We start from the raw sequence: 17,757 nt of genomic DNA, 5'->3' as shown, positions 1-17,757 counted from the left end.
TCTTTCTCTCTCTATCTCTCTCTCGCTGCTCTTCGCTTTTAGAAGTAACCTAAGTGCGGAAACAAGATGATCTTAGTTATGCTAGTTAGCCATGTTATCAGCCTCGTTTACAAGTCTACTATTTATTTCACCATTGGCGCACATGCTAACTCTTGTACCTGGTTCTAAATGTGCATTTCAAGACAGTGTTTTAGTATGAAGTGATGAGGGAGCTCTCGTAAATGTGGTGTCCTTTTGGTAGTATCTGCTCTTGTTCCAGCTACTCGTAGAACATTTTTAGGAATGTCACAAGTCAATCTTTTCAAAATTGATTATCCTATTAATTACACTCCCCAGTGTACATTTTTAATTTGCTTTACATGACAGTGACAAGGATGCTTCGACAAATACCATTTGAGTTTGCCAAGTTTGAGGTGTGAACGCTATAGTCACAAAGTCAAGTCAAGTCTTAGGGCGCACTCACTGCACGTACTAACACTCTGAGGACTAGGAGAAAAAACTGCAATATGGGCTTTGAAATTGTGACTTTAAAAAGGTGGTGTCTATTGAAACCCTGCTGGCCGTTTGTATGTACTTGTTGCAGATGTTCTGACCAGCCTTTGTGTTGTGTGGCTCTTCTAGATGGGGATGTCAGGAGCTCCGTTTGGCCAGCAGTACGGTCAAACAGGGGTCCAGCAGATGGGGCCAACAGGTGTCAATGTCCAACAACTTCAGAACAAGACAGCCCTTCCCAACAATCTGCCTCAGTTCGCATCGGAGCCAAAGGGAGCTGGAAATGTTCCCAACATGGTAAGCCTGCCCCGTGCATAGTAAGCCTGTCCTGTTAACTGATTTAATGAATTGGTATGCAAGTATTTGATCGAGTTTAATTACTTGGATTGTCGCGGTCCAGATGCAGCAGCAGGTTGCGCCTGTGGGGATGGTACCCAGCACCGGCAGCGTGTCAGCCGGTCCGACGGCCGATCCTGAGAAGCGCAAACTCATTCAGCAGCAGCTGGTCCTGCTGCTCCACGCGCACAAGTGCCAGCGACAGGAGCAGGCCAACGGGGAGGTGAGGGCCTGCACTCTCCCCCACTGTCGCACCATGAAGAATGTCCTCAACCACATGACCCACTGCCAGGCGGGCAAGTCTTGCCAGGGTGAGTTTTTATTTATTTATTTTTGAAGTTCAGAGCATCTCCAGAATCGTGTCCTATAGTTTTAAAAGTAGGCTGCCTGTGTTTTGATCTCCTGTAAGTGTATGGAGTGTACAAGTCCTGCCACAGATCTGCATGTGACTCAAAAAGGCTTGTAATTGTCTAAAGATTCCCCAAGATGGTGGAAAAGCACTTATTTACTATTGGACAAGCCCATGGTCTGCGTAAACAAAGCTGAAGGAGCAGAACTTTGTAGTAAAATGCTTGAAGGAATATATGAATCAACACATTTAAATTGCGAGGGGGCGCGCATAGTTCATTCAATGCTTGTGTCGCCTTCCAATCTCTCCTCCCATAGTGGCCCACTGTGCATCATCCAGACAGATCATCTCTCATTGGAAGAACTGCATGCGGCACGACTGTCCTGTCTGCCTGCCTCTGAAGAACGCAAGCGATAAGAGAAACCAGCAACGTGAGTGCTGTAATTGTGGACATTTAAATGCTAAAAACAAGATAGGAACTGAAGACATTGTATGCTCGGTTATTAGGGTGGGAAATGCTGTGTGTTGGTCTCAAGTTAATGTGAAAGTATAAGGGGGTGCCACCTGCAGGTTGCACAGAGCTGAGCGTGAGGGGTGGAACTGAGGCAGGACTGTAAAGGGACATCCGGGGGATGGGCTTTGCTATTTCGTCCTCGTGGGGAGGCAGGGCCTTGACGCCGAGCTGCTCTCTGATTGGTTCAAAGAGCCGATGACGGATTTAAATCCCCCACCAAGGCAGCGTGCTGCCTGTCAGCCAGCAACACAGTGAGGAGCGGTGCTGTGCTCATTAACCACTGAATAAAACACAAATGGATTTTTTAGTCCAAGAATGAAAAAGTATTACCGGGTGTTCATTAGAGAAATATGTTCACATTATTTTCCTTCTCACCCTAAAGCCATGCTAGGTTCCCCTGGGGCCAGCCTACAGAATGCAATTGGCACAGTTGGAGCCAGCCAGCCCAGTGCCCCGACCATCAACAGTGCAACCACACACATTGACCCCAGCTCCATGCAGAGGGCCTATGCCGCTCTGGGTCTCCCTTATGGCAACCAGTCCCCTGCTCAGAACCAGGGTCCTGCTCAACAGAACACACAGGGGCACCAGCAGCTGCGAAATATGAACGCACTAGGTAGATGAGAAAAGTGAACATTTCTCGTCATCCCTTTTTCAAATACAAGTTTTCATCTGCAAAGTTCCAAATTTCTGACTGAAATGATTATCAGGCACTAATCAGATCAACCAGATGGCAGTAGGGATGGGGGTCCCCTCTTCCGACCAGACTGGGCTGCACAGTGACTCTTTGCCCTCCACACTCAACAAGTGAGTTGATCCATGATTTTATTGGTCATGAAAATCTCTCTTTTCAAAATCACAGTCTCTTCTGGGTTTTATGCATCGCATGCCCAAGTACAATCGTGGTTTGAATCTGTTAGGCAGCCTGCCTCTTAAAAACATGCTGGATGAAATATATGCGTTGTGACAGTCAAATGTGGGATTCCATTTGATGAGTAGAAACCTCCGCTGGAGTGAACGAGTTCATGAAAAGCTCAGTTCAATTGCCTTTGAGTTTTGCTGCCTTTCTTCTTTTGGTCCTCAAGTCAGTTGTTGCCGGATGGGTCCGTGGCAGGAGGAATGGGAAACTTGCCCGCCGCCACCCCTCTGTCGGCTTCGGGGGTCCGGAAGACCTGGCATGAACACGTCACTCAGGACCTGCGCACTCACCTGGTGCACAAACTGTATGTTGTGCTTGTGTAGATTGACACGTTGATATGTGATAGAAAACCGTGTGTGACTAATCCCCACCCCCCAGAGTACAAGCCATATTCCCAACCCCAGACCCTGCAGCACTGAAGGATCGCAGAATGGACAACCTGGTCGCCTACGCGCGCAAGGTCGAAGGTGACATGTACGAGTCGGCCAACAGCAGGGTAAATAATCCAAGTTAGTGTCTCAGCGGGGAATCTTTTACCCATCAGTGACAAGTTGGTCTTTTCTCTTCCTCTGGCTAGGATGAGTATTACCACTTCTTGGCGGAGAAGATCTATAAGATCCAGAAGGAGCTGGAGGAGAAGCGCCGTTTGCGGATCCAGAGGCAACCTGGCATGGTGGGCAACGCCGGACCCCAGCAGCCTTCGATGACTCAGCCCAATGCCGTGGTCCCGGGACAACCCGTCCGACCTCCCAGTCAGTAGTCAAATCTCTTTTTTTTTCTTTTTGGGGGTTAAATAAAGGATTAATGATTGATTTCCTTCCATTTTAGATGGACCTGTGCCTATCCCAAATCAGATGATGAACCGTATGCAGGTGCCTCAAGGTATGAATGCATTGATTAACCTGTGATTTCTTATTGGAGTGCCATTAGAATATTTGTTGTCAACTTATTTAGTGTTTTCATTGCACATTTTAGACTTCCACCAATACGATAAACACGTGTATAATGGACTGTGTATATTCCCTAAGGAATCAATCAGTACAACCCAATGGCAATGCAAAATGCGCAGATGTCACAGACACCCTTGGGGCCCCGAGCTCCCTCGCCCATGAACCATCCCCCGCAGCTCAACATGAACACCGTCCCAGCAGTGAGTTTTCTCTCCTTCTTTGTGCAGTATATTGAGATAATGAAAAATAACTTTCTTGGAACAGCAAATACAATGTAGTGGTCCGATTTGGAGTTCAACCAACATTTTCTGCGCGTTCAAAAAGTCAAACTAAACTTCAGCCATGCATGACTTCAGCCAAGCTATTGATTAGCCAAAGACATAACTCCAAAACTGTGTATTTAGTTTTGTTCTGTGGATTTTTTTGTGATGCCACCAAGAAAGGGTACCAGTGATGGCAAAGGAGAAAAGTGGCCTGATACCCACAGAACCAGAAAGGAAACAGCTCAGTACAGTATGAGCAATATACGAGCAACAAAAAGTTCAATGGCGTGTGTAATATTAAGCAGATGCTTGTGTTAATTGACTAACTATACTCTGTATCAGCGATTCCCAAATTATGGTATGGAATGTGGGTGAAAATGGGAAATAGGATTTGCAAACTATTATTAGATATAAGTAGACATACAGTCTGTGGTGCCAAAATGACACATGTAAAGAACAGAAATTTTGTTAGTAATACAGTATCTGATTTGAAAGGCATTAACTTTCTTTAAAGCGTTGCCTGTCCAATTAGTTTTATGGTGGCAAAAGTTTAAGCCTGCAGGAAATGAATTCACATGGCATACTTGACAAATTACAGCAACTTGGAAGTCAACCAGCATCACGGCACCAATGCTTTTGCACGACATGACTAACCTGGGCGCAATTGTGGACATACATTATTAAGAAAATGAGATGCCTACCAGTGTAATGATTTTCATCCGCGTTTTATTGTCCTTCCCCAGATGGGCATGTCCCCTTCGAGAATACCGCAGACTCCTGGAATGATGGGGAATCACGCAGGAAACATGGTTACTCAGCCAACCAACCAGGGTCACTTCTTGCCGCAGGGACAGTTCCCTCCAGCCACCGGAGGAGCAATGAATGTAAACGTGGGCATGGGTCAGCCAGTAACGCAACAGGGTGCACAGGTGAGCTATCGTGTGTTCTCAGCCACTTCCTCTCACAGTAAACACTGTCTTCCACCATCTGTTTTTCTGTTGTATAAAAACCTCCAAGTATCGACAGTGCAACCTCATTTTACCAATGAGGGCGGTTAACAAACTCATTCGGTTTATGGACAAAATTTTGGAAGAAAAAATACCATGTTCACTTACTATTTTTGGTTCGCAAACAGTCTTTGTAGTGCTGGGGAAAGCTCAGCTGTCTTTTATTTTTGCTCTATAATAGCACGCAGTATGGCTCCAAAGAAAGTGCAAACTGATCACGCAAGTGTTATACCGAGACTTCTCGGGTGTGATCCTGCCAGCGTCATGGAGCAAAAGAAAGGCAGAGTGGGGCGTGAGGAGAAAAAAAAACTTGAGAACCAGCACGCTAACTGGGGTTTCCCCTCTGGTGAGGCCGCTTTGAGACGCCTCATTATTAAGTGTGATGCTGCCGACACCTCAGAAAATGGAGAGGAGGGCGGGAAAAATAACTCACCCCAAAGAGGGAAACGGTGGTCCCATTTAGCGAGTGTTACCCTTACCGTGAGAATTGAAAGTTCCACGTCTGGCTTAGCTCCAGTATTTGTGCTCGCAGGTGATGGTAGTGTCTGTCAAGCATTGTTCTTTTCAACATGCCAAAAACTACACAGCCTTGTTTACGTTTACCATGGATACCGTTAGCCCAAAATGGCCACCCCTTCCCACGATGCAATGCAGTGTGTACTTATCATTTACCTTACTCACACAATGCAAAACTCCATTGACGGGCTCACAAATAGTGGCAATAGTCACAGTGTCGTAATGCTTTCAGCAAAGAATATTTGAATATATATGGCATAGCAATGTGGACAGAAAATGTAACAATACTCACAGGGATATATTTGTTATCCACTACAAAAAAAGACTAATTACTGCAGTTCACTCAGTCAGAGCAGTAGTGAGTGGCTTGTCAACTTGAATATATTATACTGCCCCCTGGTGGTCAGACACCCCAAAATGATTTGCAATGAAATATCTCAACGCTACTGCATTCTAATTGTGTCCAGTTTTCCGAACAGTCGCAGAATTCCAACCTCGCTCTAAATGTGCACGGCACCATCGGCTCTCAGTTGCCGTGTGGCCCTGCAGCCCAGCCAGGCATGGGCAGCACGCCTCCACCCAACCCTTCCACCGGCCTCCAAATGCAACAACTCCATCAGCCCACGCAGGCCCCGGTGCTACAGCAGCCCTCCACTCCAGCCTCAACGGGTGGGCCAGCCTCCAACCACACCCTCAGACCCAGCAGCCACCCTGGTCCACCCTCTGTCGTTAGTACACCACCCGAACCTTCCCAGCCGCTCACACCCCTGCAGCCGCACCCCGAGCCCCCCGGCCAGATGCAACAGCCCACCTCAGTGCCGGCGCAATATCCCAGCACACCGGTGAGACTTTTGTCCGCTTTACTGTGAATGAGAAAATGTTTCTGGCCATCTACAATCATGATCCGCTCTTTCATCCTTCAGATGTCGCAGGCCGCTGCCAGCATCGACAACAGGGTGCCCACTCCGGCCTCTGTGGCCGAGGTCAACTCTCAACAGAACCTGCCAGACATGACCACCACTGACCTCAAGTCGGAAGTAAAAGATGAAGATGATGACAGTACTTCGGGGAACAAGTATACTGGCATAAAAGTAGAGGTACATCCTTGAGTTTAAGGACTAATACTGTGGTACCCTGATGTAAATTAAGTGACGTGTGGATTCACAGATGAAATTAAATTAAACCTTCTGATAAATTACTTAAAAGAAAGATTTTTTTTTCATGACTCCTCCTTCAGTATTCTCTTCTTGTACTAGAATGATGAATCCAAACCCCCTCTGGTGAAGGATGAGCCAGATAAAGCTGAGCCAAAGCAGGAACCGATGGACACTGAAGAAAAAAAGCCAGCGGTAAAGACGGAACCCAAAGAAGAGGCGGAAAGTGGGGGCAGTGCCGCCGCTGCTCAGAGCCGCAAAAAAAGTGAGTTGAGTCCAGTGATATGTTTGCTTACAAGTGCCAAAACAGTTTTTAGTTTTTTTCCCCCCTTTCTAAGCCATTCTATGTCAAAGTTATTGTTCTGCTTGATGTCTGCAGTTTTCAGACCTGAAGAGCTCAGACAAGCTCTAATGCCTACACTTGAGGCCCTCTACAGGCAAGACCCGGAGTCGTTGCCCTTCAGACAACCTGTGGACCCCCTGCTGCTCGACATCCCGGTCAGTGTCTATCCACGCTTAGAATATGTGCCGGTTAGGCTTTTTTTGTTTATTCCCTCAAAAGCCGAACCCCTCCCTGTTCCCCAGGACTACTTCGACATTGTGAAGAATCCCATTGACCTGTCCACCATCAAGCGCAAACTGGACACGGGCCAGTACCAGGAGCCGTGGCAATATGTAGACGACGTGTGGCTCATGTTCAACAATGCGTGGCTGTATAACCGCAAGACTTCACGCGTTTACAAGAACTGCACCAAGCTCGCCGAGGTGTTTGAAACAGAGATCGAGCCCGTGATGAAGACGCTGGGCTACTGTTGCAGCCGCAAGGTGAGACGACGCACGGCTGTATGTTCACGACACACCTTTCCGTACTGAAACGTGATGTTCTTTGCCTCTGGTCCGCAGTACGAGTTCTCCCCCCAAACACTGTGCTGCTACGGCAAACAACTGTGCACTATCTCAAGGGATGGCATCTATTACAGCTATCAGAACAGGTAAACCTGCATGCTGACTGAGGGGGCTTAAAGTTTAAGTGTGCCACACTCAGTGATTACACTTGCCACTGCATTTCCACCAAGCTGGAGTCAAGCCTCGATAACAAGCCCTCAGTTTCCCCCCCTGCTGGACACAATGTTATTGCACACAACTCACTCGTGTGAGGCATGTTACTTCTTTGAAGCTACTTTTAGAAGTATTCCGCAAATAACAGCACAAGCCACTTTACCAATGAATTTTATCTGTCAGAAATGTGATATATACCGTGTACAATTTTTTTTAAAAACATTTTTTTTGTTCGACCTTCCTTCTTGTAGTGGCCATGCTGTAACACATGAAATAAATTTAAAATCAACCCCAAAGGCTCATGTATTAAATTAATTGACTAAGATAAAGTTGGGCATTTTTGCTACAGTTAGTTTATTTTGTTAAATTTTAGTTTATTAAATGTAAAATATGTAAAATGCAGGTTCAGTTCATAACCTCGCTTTGTCCTTTATTGTCGAATGTGTGTGCGCCTTGTCGCCTGTACTGCTGCTGTGTATGTACAAGATGCAGTTTACCCAGTTATGGCTTTATCCCCAACAGGTATCACTTCTGTGAGAAGTGCTTCAACGAGATCCAGGGCAACAATGTGACACTGGGGGACGACCCGGCACAGTCGCAGACGTAAGTTAGGCCTCTTCTAAATGTTAAATCACTAAGGTGTTGTCCTGCTAAATCACAGAAAATAACTTCATGTTTTTTTTTTTTGTTTGTTTGTTTTTGGATTTCAGCATGATATCCAAAGAGCAGTTTGAGAAGAAGAAAAATGACATGTTGGACTCTGAACCGTGAGCACAATCTTTTCTTTGGCCACAATGTGTCTCGATGAGATTTGGACGACAATTCCTTTATCGTGTCCAAGGACAAACCGCTGAGCATGCAAATGTCTGTCTTCACAGGTTTGTTCAATGTAAAGATTGCGGACGCAAGATGCATCAGATCTGCGTGCTGCATTACGATATCATTTGGCCGTCAGGGTGAGTCTTCGCCATCGCCATCACTTCAGAGTTTGGGAATTTCTCTTAAGCTGCTTTTATCTTTCAGCTTTGTTTGCGAGAACTGTTTGAAGAGGTCTGGGAAAACAAAAAAGGAGAACAAGTTTTCAGCTAAAAGTAAGCTAAATGTCAACATGAAACATGATAAACCTGAAGTGAATTCATGAAAAAAGTGTGTGTTTTTGTGGAAAGGGTTGCAGTCAACGAGGTTGGGAACGTACATTGAGGACAGAGTCAATAAGTACTTGAAAAGACAGAACCACCCAGAAGCCGGCGAAGTGTTTGTGCGAGTCGTGGCCAGCTCTGACAAAACTGTAGAGATTAAGCCTGGAATGAAGTCTAGGTAAGTCTTTCTACTGCTGCAACTGTTTTTGGGATATTTTGGGATACAGTTCTGACATAAACTTTTGTTTTGCTCAGGTTTGTGGACTCGGGTGAAATGGTCGAGAGCTTCCCTTACAGAACCAAAGCACTTTTTGCATTTGAAGAAATTGACGGTGTGGACGTTTGTTTCTTCGGCATGCACGTCCAGGAGTATGGCTCGGATTGTCCTTTTCCAAATACGAGGTCCGCATCGCATTGAAGAATAATCCGGTCATCTTTCTGCTCGATTATGCTTCTAAGACTTTTTATTCCTTGTTAGGCGGGTTTACATATCATACCTCGACAGTATTCACTTCTTCAAACCACGCATGCTCAGGACTGCAGTTTACCATGAGATCCTAATTGGATACCTGGAGTATGTCAAGAAACTGGGGTACCTGAGCAATAACGTCACATAGTATGGTTCCCTTTGTCGTGTAATCGTCTTAAAAACACAAAAATCTGAATCCTGTTCAGGTATGTGATGGGTCACATCTGGGCCTGCCCACCCAGCGAAGGAGATGACTACATTTTCCACTGCCACCCTCCCGACCAGAAGATCCCCAAACCGAAGAGGCTGCAAGAGTGGTATAAGAAGATGCTGGAAAAGGCTTTTGCTGAGAGAATCCTACACGATTTCAAGGTCAGCATCTGTTGCGTTTGTGTCACAAATCTTCCAACTTTCTCGGAAAGAAGCAAATCAATATGGAGATGCTGTATGAATGGACTGAATGCTTCTTGGATCCTGCTTTGCTTTTTTCTTTTTTGTATTCCTTGTGTTTTCTCAAAAGCAATAATGGGAAGGAAAATTCATAAAAGCACAGTGAAACCTCAGGGATTGCTCATAAAATACAGGTGCGGTAATTACAATGAATGTGAGTATTGTGGAAAAACTTAATTTCAGTTGTATATTTCAACGTCTGAATTGAACATTAGAGATTCAGTATCCAGAATGTGCAGAGTGAAATGTTTTTAATTTTTTTTTAATTTCACCATAACGCTTAAAAAAAAACAAAAAACTCACAATCTCTGGATATTTATAGTATAGTTACATTAACAATGGAAATAGATTAAATGTCGAAATTTGATTGGAGTTGGCCTTCTGAAAAGTTTTTTGTGATGTTTATTGAATTGACATACATTAGTTTGTTTCTAAACTGAAAAACTTTTATTGCAGTACTCAAGTTTATTGTGATGCCCCATGTACAATAATCATATGTCTTATCATTGTATCATCATTTTGCACTCATGTCGTATTGTCCTCGGGACTTTATTAAAAATGAAATGGCCCCCAGTAGGGGAAAAATATCCCATCTTGGTCTATGCAGTCAGCATATCGTAACCTTTTTTTTGTTGTTGCTCATGTCAGAATGATAAAGTGACATGTAAAAGTTTTAACTAAGATGATAGACCGTGTCAGTTTCAAAAATGAGGCGTGGGGTTGCTATGTGAAGTGTTCCTTTATGTTTATGAATGTTGGCGCTTTTACAGATGTTAAAATTGTCTTTTACTATCTCACATAAGCGACTCCACCTCGTCCTGTTTGATTCATCTGACTGCTCAGTTTTAATTGGGCATTTCCTTGTTTGCCTGTGAAAAGTTGTTAAACTTGCCAACTTCAAGTCACTGTTTCGACTTGCTTCTTGTCATTCAGGACATTTTCAAGCAAGCCACAGAAGACAGGCTGACCAGTGCCAATGAGCTGCCGTATTTTGAGGGTGACTTTTGGCCAAATGTGTTAGAGGAGAGCATCAAAGAACTGGAGCAGGAGGAGGAGGAGAGGAAGAAAGAGGAGAACACGGCCTCCTGTGAGACGCCAGAGGTGAGGGAACATGATCAGGGCTTGGGGGGTGGGAGGAGAGGTTTTATGAGAGCCAAGGTCTCTTTCTGCCAAAATCAGCACGCTGATTCCAGGTCCTCTTATTTTATTCCAGAATGTATCATCTTAAAACATCCAAAAGCTTTCAACAGCTACGCCGACATTTTTACAGTCGCTCTTTTTGAATGTTGCTTTCGGTGCAAGTTGTGACCCTTCACATTCTGATTCATGTACGTTTCCTCTAAAGGGAGCCCACGCTGACAGCAAGAATGCCAAAAAGAAGAACAACAAGAAGACCAACAAAAATAAGAGCAGTGTCAGTCGAGCCAACAAGAAAAAGCCTGGGATGCCGAATGTAGCTAATGATCTGTCCCAAAAGCTCTATGCCACAATGGAGAAGCATAAAGAGGTGAGCGAGCCATCAAATCTTCCTCCTTGCTCAGTGTACTTTGACAGGCAAATGGAGTCAAATTCTTAACAGCAAGCACCGAATATTCATAAAATAAGTGTGTGTGTATATATATATATATGTATGTATGTATGTATGTATGTATGTATGTATGTATATATATATGTGTGTGTGTGTGTGTGTGTGTGTGTGTGTGTGTTATTGTATAGTAAACAAGAACTTCCAGTGGGTCTACTTCTCTTCTCATTTACTCTTTACTAGAAGTCATTTTATAGAGGTTTTTCACTCGGTGCCACATTGATATTTATTTTTAAATGTATACTCTGCAAACCACTATCTTAAATTGGGCACTTATTGTGCCATACACTGGTACCTCTACTTACGAAATTAATTGATTCTGGAAGAAATTGCTTTAGTAGAAAATTTTAAAGTAGAGATGCGTTTTCCATGTAAATGCCCTAATCCGTTCCAAGCCCCCCAAAATTCACACAAATGTTTTTGAAGCATAGAAAGGCATCAAAATATGAAATAAATACAATTAGATTATTGCACAATAAATGAGAGATGTGCATAATGTAAAAAATAAAGAATAAAAATGATTGTAAACTTTTAACTGCATCTTCACGCCACCCTCCCAGCCCGCCCTGACAGCACTAGGTAGCTCCTTCAGCCAGAGACTGTTATACCCGCGCTACAAGAACGAGAAATACCGCCGCTCGTTCCTACCGACTTCTGTCAGGCTGCTAAATAAATAATAATAATAATTAAATCATGTTAAAAACAATTGAAAATACCACTGCGACATATCCATTTTGTATTTATATTGCACTTAATTGAACAGTGTTTGCTTTTTTTCTTCTTTCTACCCAAAATCTTGCTGTGTAGACTGTAAATTTCCCCAGTGTGGGACAAATAAAGGATATCTTAATCTTTTTGTTGTTGCCATTTTTAGTTCATGTTCTCTCTCAGAAGTGGTTTTAACCTGGCGTTTTGTAAAGAATTGATCCACGGACGTTTGCTTTTGTCGGATTTTAACAATTCTTTGAAAATATCCAAGGCAAACGTCAGCATAGTGAGTGATCGCCCAACTGGTGAACACTTTTTCTGGGTGGTTCACATTTATGTAAAACTATCAGAACAACACCTCATGGGCCAATGATGAGATTGCTGCAATGACACATGTCTATCTATTTATTTATCTCTACACACAGACACGTACGGTAGAGGTGCCTTTTTGCCAATGGGATGCAAGGTAACTTAGAGCTGCGACTAGCAGTCCTTTCGTCTCTTGAAATTTCTTTCAATACAAGAGGCAATATTTTCCTGTTGAGGAATTTCGTAACTTGAACATGTCATATGAAGAGACGTTCGTAAGTAGAGGTACCACTGTATAAGTTCAGCTGTTAACTTCCATCTTCATCACTACATCTCTACATGTCACTACGTGAATATTTGCTCCAACCGTAACGGTTATACAATAACTGTCCCCCATAAACCATGTGATTTGAACCAATGTGATCAGTGGATATTAACTGTAGAATAATTTGTTTTACTTTGTATATTTTTATCAAGACACGTAGGAACTCTTGGGGGGGCGGGGGGAGGGTGTATTAAATGAATCCGGAAAAAATGTTTTTTAAATTGGGCTTATCTCCCAGTCATTGGACTTCCACTATTTACATTTTGTGAACAGATGAAATGGGAAAGCAGTCTGAAAACAATTTCTTCTCTTTCCAGGTGTTTTTTGTCATCCACCTTCATTCTGGGCCAGTCATCAATACCCTGCCTCCCATCATGGACCCCGACCCTCTGTTGGCATGCGACTTGATGGATGGCCGCGATTCCTTCCTGACGCTGGCCCGAGACAAGCACTGGGAGTTCAGCTCATTGCGGCGATGCAAGTGGAGCACCATGTGCATGCTGGTGGAGCTGCACAACCAGGGCCAGGACCGCTTTGTGTACACGTGCAATGAGTGCAAGCACCACGTGGAGACTCGCTGGCACTGCACAGTCTGTGAGGTAGGCAGCGGAAAGGTTGCAAATTAGATTTCAACTCGGGTTCAATGTGCAGTAATCTACAGCACAAATTAACTTATTTGCACTTTTGGGGCCTTTTTCTCAAATTAAAACAAACCTTTTTGTGGTTTTGTACTGCTCCTGTCATGCTTGAAAATGTACCCTTTGGGTGCATGATTTTTAAATCAATTAAATTTCGATACGCCAATGCCGTGTTGGCCCGAATATAAGACGGTGTTTTCTTTTTTGCATTGAAAAAAGTGGTGGTCGTCTTATATTCTGGCTCTTGACTTTATACCCATTCACGACGCTAGATGGCGCCATATATCATTGAAGCAAATGCTGAACTCAAACGCAAAGTGAACCCGTCACTAAGAATAAAAATAAAAGTAGCAGTAGAACGAAGAAGAAAAATAAAAAATAGCAGAAAGCAAGAAAAGAGAAGAATATAACTGAAGAGATAACAGAAAATGGAGAAACCCAGCGACAATCTGGAGAAAAGTGGGTCGAAGATCGGCCAGGTTAACCGGAAGCTCAGGAGAAGTTATGGTGCAATTTACATTTCAAAAACCAGAAGCCATTTATTTACGGAGGTGATTGCACTTTAGCTTACACATTTAAATGTTCAGATATTAAGATTTGGATGAGGCAAAATAGCTTTTTCTCTGATATATTGTTATCATTTGTTTAAGATGTACTGTAATTATTTTCTGTGTACAATTTTATTTGGTGTTCAAAAAGTCTTTTTTCAAACTTGAGTCTTGAAAAAGAGGGGGTCATCTTGTAATCAGGGCCCTCTTATATCCGGGCCAATATGGTATATTTAACTGATTTGGTGTCATAGTTTGAGTTCTTCCATCATTCCATCTTTATATATTACCACTTGTGGTACTTTTACCGATGAGACACTAAAAAACACTACAATTTTTGGTGAGGATAGGTTCACCCTGGAAACAAAAATCTGAAAATGTAAATTTATGAATGCCAAACTCTGAATATTTAGGTTTCAGGCTAAACTCAAGACCCACTACCTGTGTATAGGCAATTCAAAACATTTTTACAGGTGGTGTCAATTACTGTGGGTGTCACCCCCAAAGTTTGAAGCGGGTCTCTATCGCTGTCCCCTGTGCATTACCATATGCCCATGATGTCGTTTTTCTTTTTCCTGCTGCAGGACTACGACCTATGCATTAACTGCTACAACACAAAGGGACACGAACACCAGATGGTGAAGTGGGGCTTGGACTTGGACGACGACAGCAACAACCAGGGTGGAGAGTCCTCCAAGAGTCCGCAGGAGAGCCGTCGTCTCAGCATCCAGCGCTGCATTCAGTCCCTGGTCCACGCCTGCCAGTGCCGCAATGCCAACTGCTCTCTGCCATCATGTCAAAAGATGAAGCGGGTGGTTCAGCACACCAAGGGCTGCAAACGCAAGACCAATGGCGGCTGCCCTGTGTGCAAGCAGCTCATTGCGTTATGCTGCTACCACGCCAAACACTGTCAGGAGAACAAGTGCCCCGTGCCCTTCTGTCCCAATATCAAGCACAAGCTCCGTCAGCAGCAGATCCAGCACCGCCTACAGCAGGCTCAACTGATGCGGCGCCGAATGGCCACCATGGCAGGAAGGGGCATGCCCATGCCGTCCCCACCTACCTCATCAGCCCCTGACACGCCTAACTCTGTGCAGCAGCCTCATACGCCGCAGACCCCGCAGCCCATATCCAATCAGCCCCCGCTGCAGCAGCAGTTGCCACCCCCGAACTCCGCCAACATGGTTCAAGGCTTCCCCAGCAACGGCCGCAGCAGCAGCCAGCCCCCAACACCCATACCGCAGGGCAAACCGGGCCCCCAGTCATCCCCGTTACATCAGCAGCAGTCACCTCTGCCCAGTTTGCCGCTACAGCAGCAGCAACAGATGCCGCTACAGCAGCAGCAACAGATGCCGCTACAGCAGCAGCAGCAGCAGCAGCAGCAACAACAACAGCAACAACAACAACAACAGCAGCAGCTAACGGCATTGAAGGGGGCCAGACAGATTGAGATGGCCGCAAAGGCAAAGCAACAACAACAACAACAACAGCAGCAGCAGCAAAGTTACACCATGAATGGGATGCCCATGAACCACACACGCATGATAGGCCCCATGCAGGGCCAGATGCAGATGATGCGGGGCCCCCAGGTGATGCAGGCTATGCAGCAGGGCCAGTGCGGTCCCGGAATGCAGAGTCCAATGCAGAAACCTCCCGGGCAGCCACCTCGGGGCCCTCCGCAGCAAGGCGTCATGGTCCCCCAGCAGGCTCAGGGAGGCGCCATGGTGCAGCAAGGTCAGCTCATGCAGAGAGCCATGATGCCCCAGCCACAGGGGCTCCAAATGCCCGGAACCATGCCTCCCCAAGGGCCCTCGCAGCAGGGCATGACACCCACGCCACCGCAGCAGAATATCCCACGTGCGATGCCCGGTAACATCACACCCAACGCCTTGCAGGAGCTACTCCGCACCCTCAAGTCTCCCAGCTCGCCCCAGCAGCAGCAGCAGGTTTTGAACATCCTCAAGTCCAACCCGCAGCTCATGGCCGCCTTCATCAAGCAGAGGACAGCCAAGTACCAAGCCAACCAGCCGCTGCAACAACAGCAGCAGCAGCAGAGTCCTCAAACAATGCCAGGGTCTGCCGCCGCGATGCAGGCCATGATGCAGGCGCAGAGGCCCGGTATCCCCCCACAGCAGCATCCTCCGCAGCAGGTGGGTATGGCCCCCATGGGACCCCAAGGCCAGATGATGAATGTGGCTCAAAATGGCAACCCTCAACTTTACCGCAGACAGCAGCTCTTCCGCATGCAACAGGCGCAGCAGCAACAGGGAGGCATGCCTCAGCATCACGCTCATTTCCCCCAGCAGCAGCAGCAGCAGTCGGCAAGCTACTCCCAGCTCAGGATGCAGCAGCAGATGGCTATGCAAGGAGGCATCGGGCCGATGGGCCAGCTCCCACCCGCGTCGCAATTGGGCCAAGCTGGCATGGGCATGGACGGAGCCCAGACCCTTCTACAGCAGCGAATGCTCCAGCAGCAACAGCAGCAAATGTTGAAGCAGCAGATGGGCTCGTCGGCGCAGGCCGTGAGCCCCCAGCCGCACATGCTCCAAGGCCAGACGCAGGCACCGGTCGCTCACCTCCCCAGTGGCCAAGCCATGGGCAACTCCTTGGGCAACCAGGTGCGCTCACCGGCCCCAGTCCAGTCGCCTCGGCCGCCGTCGCAGCAGCCCCCGCATTCCAGTCCCTCCCCGCGGATACAGCCCTCGCCCCAGCATGGTGCCCTTCTCTCCAGCTCCCCTCATCCCATCATCGGGGGCCCCATGTCAGGCCCCTTAGAGCAGGGACACATGGGGACGCCAGAGCAGAGCGCCATGCTGCCGCAGCTTAACACACCCAACCGAGGGGGTTTGAGTACTGACATGGGCATGGTTGGGGACACGACGGGAGACACGCTGGAGAAATTTGTCGAAGGATTGTAGCAGAAAGTGAGAAAACTCAAGTCACAATGTTTGTGAACTTTCTGCGAAACAAGGGACTACTTTTTATTCCAACGTGTGACTTCCCCGTCACTGCTTCAAAGAAGACACAAAGGATATATTTTTGGTTCAGACCAGCCATGCAAGAATTGATGCTCTGGTCTTTGTGTTGTTGAAATACGTTTTTCATTTGTTTATGCTCTGGTATTGACTTTTTTAACAGAACCTCTCAAAACAAAAAATATCTCCTTTTATTTTTCATTTTGTATCTTTGCAAATAATTATTGTATTTGTGTTGAGCAAGACTGTAAAGTTAAACTGGGAAATTTTGGGGGGTTGCCAGGTTTCACTTTTTGCTCAGTTTCTCTTGTCCTAGGCTAATTTATTCCAATATGCCATTTTTCAAAAAGGACTGCCTTTGGGAAAGCCTTAATTTTCCTTCCTGCTTGCAGACTCTATGGAGGATTACCGTGTTTGTACAGATTTAGGAACTATTGCACACTGACAAACACAACAGGCAGGTGTTCAAAAGCCAGAATGTTCGTTTATTTACTGGCCGTGGCTCAGTATTTGTCTTGCATATGTACAAATAATCACTTGGTCTCTCTTTCAATCCCAATGTATTCTCTTCACATCTTGTTCTTCTTTTGGCTGTGGTCAGAAATGAACATGTTGAAACTGCTGATTTGTGTTCAGAGTTATGTGTATCATTTTCTATCTTACATTAAACTTGAATCCACAATGACCTGTCCTCTAATGTAAATCACACAGCTCAACAGCACTGTAAATATACAGAAAATAAGAAAAAAATCACTGTAAAAACTGGTTCAAGATGGCTCATTTCCTACTTATATACCATATTGTTTAATAAACCTGTGTGCCACAGATGCTCTTGGTCATTTCTCTTTTGTATGACAATTGTCTTCGACCGAAGAATTTATCTGACCATTTCTTGATGTGTCTTTCTGGCACAACTTTTTTATGTTTTTATTTTTAATATTGATGAATGAATATCCCCGCCCCCCACCCCAATAAAAGCAGAATAGTACATGCAAACCCACACTTTGACTTAACACTTTCACACTAGATTTAAAAGAATAACCTAGTCTTCA

At 45.5% G+C, this 17,757-nt stretch overlaps 1 protein-coding gene across 2 annotated transcripts in view; it reads left to right on the top strand.

Annotated features, from left to right (window-relative positions):
- Window positions 1-17,532, top strand: part of crebbpb (CREB binding protein b) — a 31,256-nt gene extending 13,724 nt beyond the window's left edge. The window contains exons 3-31 of one of the 2 annotated variants that reach the window (XM_052049614.1): window positions 622-789; window positions 893-1,139; window positions 1,495-1,608; window positions 2,074-2,307; window positions 2,402-2,498; window positions 2,777-2,914; window positions 2,989-3,106; window positions 3,188-3,362; window positions 3,439-3,492; window positions 3,639-3,760; window positions 4,567-4,752; window positions 5,826-6,188; window positions 6,270-6,443; window positions 6,603-6,765; window positions 6,880-6,998; window positions 7,086-7,325; window positions 7,404-7,492; window positions 8,082-8,162; window positions 8,270-8,326; window positions 8,438-8,515; window positions 8,583-8,650; window positions 8,726-8,876; window positions 8,954-9,100; window positions 9,177-9,290; window positions 9,374-9,539; window positions 10,551-10,718; window positions 10,963-11,124; window positions 12,862-13,143; window positions 14,315-17,532. In XM_052049614.1, coding sequence (XP_051905574.1) covers window positions 622-789; window positions 893-1,139; window positions 1,495-1,608; window positions 2,074-2,307; window positions 2,402-2,498; window positions 2,777-2,914; window positions 2,989-3,106; window positions 3,188-3,362; window positions 3,439-3,492; window positions 3,639-3,760; window positions 4,567-4,752; window positions 5,826-6,188; window positions 6,270-6,443; window positions 6,603-6,765; window positions 6,880-6,998; window positions 7,086-7,325; window positions 7,404-7,492; window positions 8,082-8,162; window positions 8,270-8,326; window positions 8,438-8,515; window positions 8,583-8,650; window positions 8,726-8,876; window positions 8,954-9,100; window positions 9,177-9,290; window positions 9,374-9,539; window positions 10,551-10,718; window positions 10,963-11,124; window positions 12,862-13,143; window positions 14,315-16,648 — 6,609 coding nt within the window. In that variant the 3' untranslated portion in view covers window positions 16,649-17,532. Of the gene's footprint in view, window positions 1-621; window positions 790-892; window positions 1,140-1,494; window positions 1,609-2,073; window positions 2,308-2,401; window positions 2,499-2,776; window positions 2,915-2,988; window positions 3,107-3,187; window positions 3,363-3,438; window positions 3,493-3,638; window positions 3,761-4,566; window positions 4,753-5,813; window positions 6,189-6,269; window positions 6,444-6,602; window positions 6,766-6,879; window positions 6,999-7,085; window positions 7,326-7,403; window positions 7,493-8,081; window positions 8,163-8,269; window positions 8,327-8,437; window positions 8,516-8,582; window positions 8,651-8,725; window positions 8,877-8,953; window positions 9,101-9,176; window positions 9,291-9,373; window positions 9,540-10,550; window positions 10,719-10,962; window positions 11,125-12,861; window positions 13,144-14,314 lie in introns of both variants that reach the window. The other variant, XM_052049613.1, reaches the window with a different exon arrangement.
- Window positions 17,533-17,757: the final 225 nt, after the last annotated feature.

Source organism: Hippocampus zosterae, chromosome 17 (assembly GCF_025434085.1).
Source record: "Hippocampus zosterae strain Florida chromosome 17, ASM2543408v3, whole genome shotgun sequence".
Lineage (NCBI taxonomy): Eukaryota > Metazoa > Chordata > Actinopteri > Syngnathiformes > Syngnathidae > Hippocampus > Hippocampus zosterae.
The sequence above is the reverse complement of the archived record's forward strand: the minus strand, read 5'-3'. Positions and strand labels throughout refer to the sequence as shown.